This window comes from Microtus ochrogaster, unplaced genomic scaffold (genome assembly GCF_000317375.1).
Source record: "Microtus ochrogaster isolate Prairie Vole_2 unplaced genomic scaffold, MicOch1.0 UNK8, whole genome shotgun sequence".
In the NCBI taxonomy this organism is placed as follows: Eukaryota; Metazoa; Chordata; class Mammalia; order Rodentia; family Cricetidae; genus Microtus; species Microtus ochrogaster.
This window is the reverse complement of record NW_004949106.1, coordinates 8904139-8913108: the sequence shown is the minus strand read 5'-3', so window position 1 is coordinate 8913108 and position 8970 is coordinate 8904139. Positions and strand designations below refer to the sequence as shown.

The 8970-nt window shown below is 45.2% G+C and overlaps 2 protein-coding genes across 2 annotated transcripts in view; both read left to right on the top strand.

Annotated features, from left to right (window-relative positions):
• Positions 1-2503: 2503 nt before the first annotated feature.
• On the top strand, positions 2504-6191 carry Asdurf (ASNSD1 upstream reading frame). The gene is made up of 4 exons (XM_026788882.1): positions 2504-2633; positions 3807-3860; positions 4750-4825; positions 5880-6191. Exons 1-4 carry the CDS (start codon positions 2544-2546, stop codon positions 5957-5959), a joined length of 300 nt encoding a protein of 99 aa, XP_026644683.1. The 5' UTR covers positions 2504-2543; the 3' UTR covers positions 5960-6191.
• Asnsd1 (asparagine synthetase domain containing 1) overlaps positions 5929-8970 on the top strand; it is a 4293-nt gene continuing 1251 nt past the window's right edge. Inside the window, exons 1-2 of the mRNA XM_026788881.1 lie at positions 5929-7397; positions 7633-7814. Coding sequence (XP_026644682.1) covers positions 5970-7397; positions 7633-7814 — 1610 coding nt within the window. The 5' untranslated portion in view covers positions 5929-5969. The remainder of the gene's footprint in view (positions 7398-7632; positions 7815-8970) is intronic.

Here is an 8970-nt window from a genome sequence, read left to right as displayed (position 1 = left end):
GGAACCTTATCTCCCTGGGTGAGGCGCACACGCTGGCAATCCCAGCACTTGGGAAGATCTCCATTTAAAGCTCACCCTGGGCCATCTAGTGAGTCTAGCCAACCTGAACTACATAGCAAGAAAGGAAAAAAAAAAAAAGCACGAGGAGGCTGTATATTTCCTTTCCCCATCCTCTTTCCCCTTTATAATCTAGGTAAGTTTTCTTAGATTTCACCACAAGTTGGGAGGAGGAAGTCATCAGGCCTTTGCCTTTTCTACAGTTGATGGAGACCCGCAGTTGAGAGTATATTCTGTTGTGTTTACGCCACGCTCTGCTGATTGGCTGACCCATACCGCTAACATTTTACCGAACCTTTTCCTTAGTTTATCTGAGTCAAGGCATTCTGCTGTAGTTTGACCTGTCCTTTCCCTTAGTCGTGTTCTGGTGGAAGCTCCTACTGTGTGTGAAATGAATCTGCAGACTTGTGTATGCTCCATGGTAAAAATACGACACACCTTAGAGCTGTGTATGGTGAGTGCTTAGCACCGCAGAGGTTCCAGGGTTCTGGCCCCACCCACCTACTGCCTCCCGTTTTCCCAGTTGATGAACTAATTTTACTTACTGGCCTTGTTATTCTTAGATTAATCAAGTTTCCTTTTGACTCCAAGACTGCAGAGGCTGTCTTCTGCAGGCTGTCTGTATTCTGCACAGGCTGTCTGTCTTCTGCACAGACTGTCTGACTTCTGCACAGACTGTCTGACTTCTGCACAGACTGTCTGTCTTCTGCACAGACTGTCTGACTTCTACACAGACTGTCTGTCTTCTGCACAGGCTGCTGTCTTCTACACAGACTGTCTTCTGCACAGGCTCCTTCCTTAAGCCTGCATACCTTGCCACCTCACATGCTGTTTAAGCTTCACCAAAACTCCTAGGATGACTAGAAATCTTCTTGCTTTTTAAAGCCTATGTGTCCCTTCTTTTTGAAGGTAATTTATCTTTCTCCGTACCTTTCACCCTTTGCAATCCAACCAAATTTCCTAGATCTTCACAAAATCCTGGTAAGAATTATCAAGAGCTTCACATCTCACTTATAAATGAACTAGCTTGGCCCAATTTCTTTGCCAACAGCCAAAAGGAAATACAGAGAGTAGAGTCTTTCGAAAGCTTCCTGGCTTTGTATTGATATATCGCTTCATTTCTTAAACAGTCACACTTCGTTTTGTTTATAACCGTATTGAATGTCTGTCCAGATTACAATCTTTTTGTCCTGTGTGAGTTTCTTGCCTGTCCTCTCAAATGAAATGCATTTTTTTAGGTTATCTCAAACACAAGTCTACATGAGAAATCTCAAAGAATCACACTTCTATATGTGCAAGAGAAAAGGTGTTGAGATCATGTTTTAGATTTAATCCCAAAGTCCCTTATTCCTTATTAAGCACATAGGAGGGAAACTGGTCCCCACCAGAGTGGAGAACCTCTGCTCACTGAAAAAGCAAACAAGTCATGGACCAGGCAAAGACCTTCCTGTGTCTGCCTGCTGGGTACTGCAATTGCAAGTGTTTGATGCAGTACTCAGCTGGGTTGTCAGGGTAACTGTGGAAGAAACTGTCTACAGGGCTGATTTTGATTTCCAGCAAGAACACCCTTTCCTGTGGGTTCCTTTCCAGTTATTCCTATAATATACAACTTTCCTTCTAATTTTTAAGAGGCACAGTATTTTTATTATCATACTTAGAAAATTTGTAAAAACTTCTATTTTTCAAGAAAACAAAACTCATGAATGAAAATTACTGAAATAAATAAATTAAAAGGGCTCGGGGTCTTTTGATTCATGTAATAGAAATACTTAAGCCTAGTTAAAAATTTCTTTAATTGAACTAAACTCTTTACCACATGCCTTTCGGTTTAAAACCCAGAAGCGCTGAAAAGCGCTCCATCAATCTCTCCCGCCTATTTCTAGACTTGACTGGGATGTTGTATGGAACAGAGCATCCAAAATTCACCCAAAATTCATCTAAAGCTATATATAGTTCATGTGGCAGTCCTAACCACAAGGAGTCAAAAGCCTTAAAGTCTAACTCTGTTCAGTCCTATCGCCAGCATTGTGTGTCTGAAATCAGCATCGCAGCTTCCTACCTTGTCTGTTATTTTTACTTCTATGGTCTATTTGGATATGAGAGCGAAGTGATGATGATGATTGTTGCTGTTGTTATATAATAATAACTATTATTATATAATAACAGTAATATTATTATTATAACTACTACTACTATTATTATTTACATCGGATTCGCTAGGGGACGTTACAGAAAATCCATAAACTCCACAACTGGGAATTTTTCTTTTTCCTTTTTTTGGCCTAAAACCAGTGCGCATGCGTACACTCTTTTCCCGCCCATTCCACCCCACATCCCCACCCCGCCCGCGAGCGCCCCCGACTGCGCACGCGTCAAAGTGCAGATTCCGTTCGCTGAGGTCCCGGAAGGGGCGGGATTCGCAGGAGCTCGTGCGTCCGGTCAGCCCCTTCCGGCCGCGGTTCCCCGGTGTGCGTCGCGGCGTGGAAATGCCAGGCCGTGGGGTGCGCGCCGACGATCGCGCCGCGCCGGTGTCCGCGCCCACGGCGACTGCACACAGCGAGGCCCTGGGCAACAAGGTGCGCCGGGTCTGGGGCTCCGGGACGCGGGCGGCGGGCCCCGCGGCTGTGCCAGCAGACTTGCAGTCGTCTCTACGTAGGACCCTAGGTTTTTAATCTTTGCCTGCCTTTCTCCCCCTCTCGCTTCCTTCCGGATAGGATTTTCATGTCTCTCAGGCCAGGCTCAAACTCTTGTTTAAGGGGAGCGTGGTCTCATTCCCTTGCCTAAGAGTCGAGATTTCAGGGATGCACTGCCATGCCGAACCCTACCATTAGCTTCCAATTACAGACAAAATCTTCAGACATGGATAGTGGAGGGATGTGCGTACCGTCTTTTCAGGAGTTAAATGTGCTAAATTCCACATCCCCCCCCCCCCCCCCGAATGGCATCTTCGGTTAGTGGCCTTATTCCCACAGTATCACAGTTTTCATTGGTACCAGCTAAAGTGAGATGTATGTATACCCGTCATTCCTAAAACACTGTAGAAGCAGACTTGAGGCTCCAGGAAGATGAGCGCCTGTGGCTTTGTAGTTCCTTACCGCAACTGTCACCTCTGGCAGTGTGGAGACGTAAAGGTGCACACTGAAGAGGGTGCCTGTGAGTTTTCAAAATACTCTGCCTCTTAATACTGTGTGTCGTGGCGTGTGATTGCTGCAAAAGAGGCATTGCCTACTTAGGCTTCATCTGGTGTTCAGAACAAGCCCAGCTTGATGATTCCAGCAGGATGTAGTCTTGACCGTACAAAATAGAATAAAGGCGGAGGTGCAAAATGATATTTTCCGCAGGTAGGGCCGTCAATGCCATTTATTTTTTTCTGAATGACTGATTGTCATCTACATACATCATGAACAACACTGGTTGCTGGGCAAAGGGCAAAACCCACATTCGTTTTCTTTCTCATTGTTTTAATTTACAGCAAGACGTTATAAAACTAAAGACTGGTACTAATTTTGGTAGACAGTGTCTCACTTAGGTTAAAGGTATAAGCTCTGGGGTAACTGGCTCCTGGCATGCCTAAGCCTTTCCTTCTTCAGCTGTTTGCCACGGAGCCCAGTTGGGTGCTGTGGCCCCTGTATAGTATCTGTTTAGACAGGTGGCAGATATATGTGACAGCCCCTACGCCCATTACTTAGAATATCCCTACTGAACATACTTTGGAAACTTCTACCTTAGCTTTTTCTTTATTTTCATAGATTAAAGTGCAAAAAATCATTGTGGATGAACTCTCTAACCTGAAGAAGAATCGGGTAAGTTACTGCAGGAATCTGGACTAGTATACAGTATATTAAGATTAGGAGTTAGATCATTTATGCTAAAGTTACAAAGTTCTGACGTACTGATCTCATACTGATTTGTTTTTGTTTTTCATTTGTTTTTCTGTATATGCCAATGCATCTCAAAGTTGAGAAAATTATTTCTCTATTACACTTTAGCAAAAATTGAATTATTTCCTTTTCCCAGAAAACTGTAATATTCCAAATACTTAACCCATTTAATGCCTTTTTTATGACGTGTTCATCAGTCAGCTGCTGTTTCATGTGTGATTTTTCTGTGGAAAATTGCATCCTAAGTGAGGAAATGATTTTGAGCCCTCTCAATCCTCTAGTGACTGACATTTTCAACACTTCTGATATTGTCATTTGTGGAATATTGGACGCTAAGGCAAATTAATACAAATTAATAACTTTAGGAGATCAGACTGGCAAAATGTCTAAACATTGTGTGACTTGACCTGGGGCTTCTTTCGGAGCAGTTGATACATACACAATTGTGAGATGCATGGGCGTTTAATTGCAGTGGCAGCCGTCTGTATCTGTAATGGTGACGAGACAGACAAATGTCTGACGTTTGCGAGCAGCAAAGAACTCTAACGCTGTTCCCTTGTGGTGATGTAAAGAACCTTCATTGATGAGCAAAGAGTAAACGGTAGCCCTGTGGCTGGACAGGACAGTGGCAGGATGGCATCGCTGTGCAAACAGCCGTCTCTGGGTGGCAGAGCATCAGTGACTTTGAATCTGTTCGTATTTGATAAATGAACGTTCTGAATATTCCTGAAGCTCAAGAGTAAGTGGTCATAGGGTTCTGTGGAGCATCGCTGTGCGAATTGTGTCCTGATACTGTGACTTTCTTTTGCAGAAAGTGTACAGGCAGCAACAGAACAGCAACATATTCTTTCTTGAAGATCGAACAAACATGCTTTCTGAAAGCAAAAGTGAGCGGTCTTCATTTTGGTTTTGTTCTCGGTGTTATGTGTGGAATGCTATAGAAAAACCTCTTACAGGCTTTTTGTGGGGATTCATAATGGTACCTCAACCCAACCCCATCTGCATGAGCGCATCTGGGCGTGTGTGTGATTACAGTGATCTGTTTCCAGCTAGCTTTCCAAAGATCTCTACCGTTTTAAAAAGATTCCTTAGCTGGGGTGGGACTGGGATTCTGACTGGCTGGACCGTGGGCCAGCAGCTGCTGTGAGTTCCCATTCATAGCAAGCCCGTGAGGTCTAAAGACACTTGTCACACTGCAGCAGAACACCCCAGTCTCCTGTCCTTGTGTTCCTTCTGTCCCCTTTCCTCTATGACCCCCAAGCCACAGGGGTCAGGAGTGTGAGACGGAGGTCCAGTTTTGGTCTGAGCCCTCCAGAGTCCCTTAATCTCCGCACTCACCAGGTGTGGTTCTTGTCTTACCTGCCCTCCACTGCCAAAAGGAACTTCTCAGGGTGAGACCTGAGCCACGGAGGAGCTGTTAGCAGGTGATGGCTGCCAGGGAGGAGGAGGGTCAGTGTCCTCAGGGCTGTGACTCCTGGTAGATCACCCATGTCAGTGGAAGGAGAGGGAGGGTAGGGGGAGCACGTGGGTATGATCAAACTATATCACAGACTTATGAAGTAAAAACATGACTTCAAGATGTATTTGCTGTATTTACCAAGTGAGATAGGTATGTTTTTTTTTTCATACTTTGACTAAAGTATGAAAATTCATTTTCTGATTTTTCATTTTCGGGGGGGATACTTTGAGCCTGCAAGGTCTTGACAGATTTGAAAGTTGGATATGCAAAGTGCTTAGCCAAGTGCTTGGACCAAAATAAGCACTCAGTGAAAGGAAACCATTCCCAAATTCAGCACTGTTTGTCCCTGCAGTGTTCTGAGTTACTCCTGGCAGTTGTTCAAGGCATCTACTCATAGAATCTTGAGAAGTAGTCTGTTTTGTCCATGAATTCATAGGTAAGCATTTCTGAACTTCAATCTTTTTTTTCACTTCCTCCTACAGATACATTGGATGAGCTAAGAAAAGAATACCAAGCCTTAGAAAACTCGGAGACGACCAAAATCAAGACCCAGTCGCCCTGACTTCACAGCCATGTGCGGCATCTGCTGTTGTGTAGGCTTCTCTGTTGAGCACTTCAGTAACGAGTTAAGAGAGGATTTGCTGCGCGGCCTTAGGCGACGGGGTCCCGATAGCAGCAAGCAGTTGTTAAAATCTAGTATTAACTATCAGTGTTTGTTTTCCGGTCATGTCCTTCACTTGAGAGGTGCTTTGACTGCCCAGCCTGTGGAAGATGAGAGTGGCAACGTGTTCCTATGGAACGGGGAAGTGTTTAGTGGGGTGCAGGTTGAAGCAGAGGACAATGACACCCAGGTTATGAGCAGTAGCCTTTCTGCCTGTAAGACGGAGTCTGATATTCTGGCCCTCTTCTCCAAAGTCCGAGGTCCTTGGTCTTTTATATACTATCAAGCGTCTAGCCATTGCTTATGGTTTGGTAGGGACTTCTTTGGCCGCCGTAGCTTGCTTTGGCATTTTAATAATCTGGGCAGGAGTTTCTGCCTCTCTTCAGTTGGCACCCAGGTATCTGGGCTTACAGACCAGTGGCAAGAAGTTCCGGCATCTGGAATTTTCCAAATTGATCTAAATTCTGCTGCTGTTTCCAGTAGTGTGACTTTAAAGTTATATCCGTGGAAATACGTTTCTGAGCAGAATGTTATTGAAGAATGTGCTATCGACCCGACTCGGACTCCAGCAGAATTGCCGGCGCTTGTATCGGTGGTAGCAAGTGAAGCCGAGCTGTATCTTCCAAAACCGATTGCTCCCTTAAATAAGATGCTGCCTCAAGCTCCCCTGGAAGCTCCCTGTAGAGACAGTTCCCGTGTTCCACATGCAAGAGAGACACTTGAGACATTTCTGACGGATGGACACACAAAAAAAGTAGTTCAGCAGTTCATTGATGTCCTGAGTGTTGCAGTCAAGAGACGTGTCTTGTGTTTAGCTAGGGAGGAAAACCCGGCATCAGAGGAAGTTTTGCAAGCTTGTCATAAGAAAGCAAGCATTGCCATCCTCTTTTCTGGAGGTGTGGATTCCATGGTGCTCGCAGCCCTTGCGGACCGTCATGTTCCTTTAGATGAGCCGATCGATCTTCTGAATGTGGCTTTTGTGGGTAAACGAGAGACTGGGCCAGGCGTCCCTAACATCGAAAGAAAACAGCAAAGCCGTCACAAGACCCTGTCTGAAGAATTCTGTCAGGGTGCCGCTGAGGTGCCGGACCGAGTCACAGGGAAAGCAGGACTGAAAGAGCTGCAGTCTCTCAGCCCTTCTCGGACTTGGAACTTTGTTGAAATCAATGTTTCTCTTGAAGAGCTACAAAATCTCAGAAGAGCTCGGATATGTCACTTAGTTCAGCCCTCGGACACAGTTCTGGATGACAGCATTGGCTGCGCGGTCTGGTTTGCTGCTAGAGGAATCGGTTGCTTAGTGACCCAGGATGCTCCGAGATCTTACGAGAGCCCTGCAAAGGTGTGCGCTGGGGTTTTTGCTCAGAGGGATTTCTGAGACCTAATTTTGACTCTTGAGCCTTTTAACATTTAAGGTTATTCTTTTTAATACAATGTATATTACTTCTTTAAAATTGAACTTTTTTTTACTATTTTCTGACCTGTGGGGTTGTTTTTAGGCTTTATAAGAAAAATCTCTCTCTTTTTTTTTTTTCTTGTCCTCGGTCACATCTCTGGCTTTCTTCACTCTTCTGTAGGTGATTCTGACTGGTATCGGTGCGGACGAGCAGCTGGCAGGTTACTCCCGCCATCGTGTCCGCTTTCAGGCTCTCGGCCTCGAAGGACTGAATGAGGAAGTAGCCATGGAACTGGGCCGCATTGCCTCCAGAAACCTCGGTCGTGACGACAGAGTTATTGGTGACCATGGAAAGGAAGCAAGGTGACTCACCCATTACTCAGAGGCTTTGTAGTAGAAATACAAAGGAAGGCTTCCTATTCCTTTTCCGTGGAGAGTGCTCCCCTCAGGACAGGAGCACTTGCACACGGTCTCAGCTTTACCCTGTAAATGAGAGCAGAGCCGAAGGCGCCAGGGAGCTGTAGGAAGTCTGAACTCATGATAGGAGGTGACTGAGTAATTCTTTCTAGGGCCATGATGAAAAACTACAGACGTGAAAACAGCATAGTGTATTTCCAAGTGGAGGCAGTTTAAGGATTTTGTTTTGCCCCATAAACCCACCCTGCCTTTGTCCTGCAGGGTTGTAGAATCTGGGTTTGTCCATGTAGGCATGTCTGCTGTGGTGATCCGTGGGGGTCCCAGGCCTGGATTTCTGTCCCTTGTGTGATTTTTGAACAGATTTAGTACTGTTTTAGATCACCTAAAATGTTCACAGAGACCAAGGCACTTTCGTGTGTGCTTTTGAAATCTCGGATTGTTTCTGCCTACAACCTAGTTAGGATGTTAGGACATAGTGAAAAAGGAGTTTTCAACGGTAAGAGCACAGGGTGACGAGGCGGTCTGGGGAGCACAGCAGTGGAGCTCTGTGTCTGTGGTGGTTCACGTTAAGTGGCAGACTCCGGAGACCATGGATTGGAGACCAGCCTGGCTTACGTAGCAAGACTATGTCTCAAAAAGAAAAATGAATGGCACTGTGTTTAAGTAAGTGGTATTTTGTTAGAAGGATTCAGCAGGCAAGGAGGAGGAAGCCGTGTAAGCGTCATGAGAGCTGAAGAGCATCACAGAAGTTACCTCCCTTTGTCCGAGAATGTCTCTAGCCTTTATTTCATGCTTAGTCCTTTGCAGTGAAGCATGCTTGCCTTTGCCCAGCTCTCCCTGTGTTGCCAGTCCTTGTCCAGATTAGATTGTCATTGCTGTTCTGTTTCTCAAGATTATATTTCAAGTAGATAATACTGTCCTACAAAGTAAATAAACTTCTCTCTTTGAAGAATGTGAGAGAGAGGGTCAGGAGTTGCAGAAAAGGGAGAGAGGAATTTAATCCATTATCATCAGGCAGATGGAGGAGTAGAGAATTTACTTTTTCTGATGAAGCAGTTAATTCCAAAGGCCTTGGGAAATTATTGCAGTGCTGCGCTCGGGT

What these genes read in the sequence shown, in the direction of transcription:
- Asdurf (XM_026788882.1), top strand. Translation starts at nt 2,544, where the DNA reads ATGCCAGGCCGTGGGGTGCGCGCCGACGATCGCGCCGCGCCGGTGTCC. An exon ending in GCGAGGCCCTGGGCAACAAG is followed by an intron (nt 2,634 to 3,806) that starts GTGCGCCGGGTC and finishes TTATTTTCATAG; the next exon opens with ATTAAAGTGCAAAAAATCAT. An exon ending in CTAACCTGAAGAAGAATCGG is followed by an intron (nt 3,861 to 4,749) that starts GTAAGTTACTGC and finishes TTTCTTTTGCAG; the next exon opens with AAAGTGTACAGGCAGCAACA.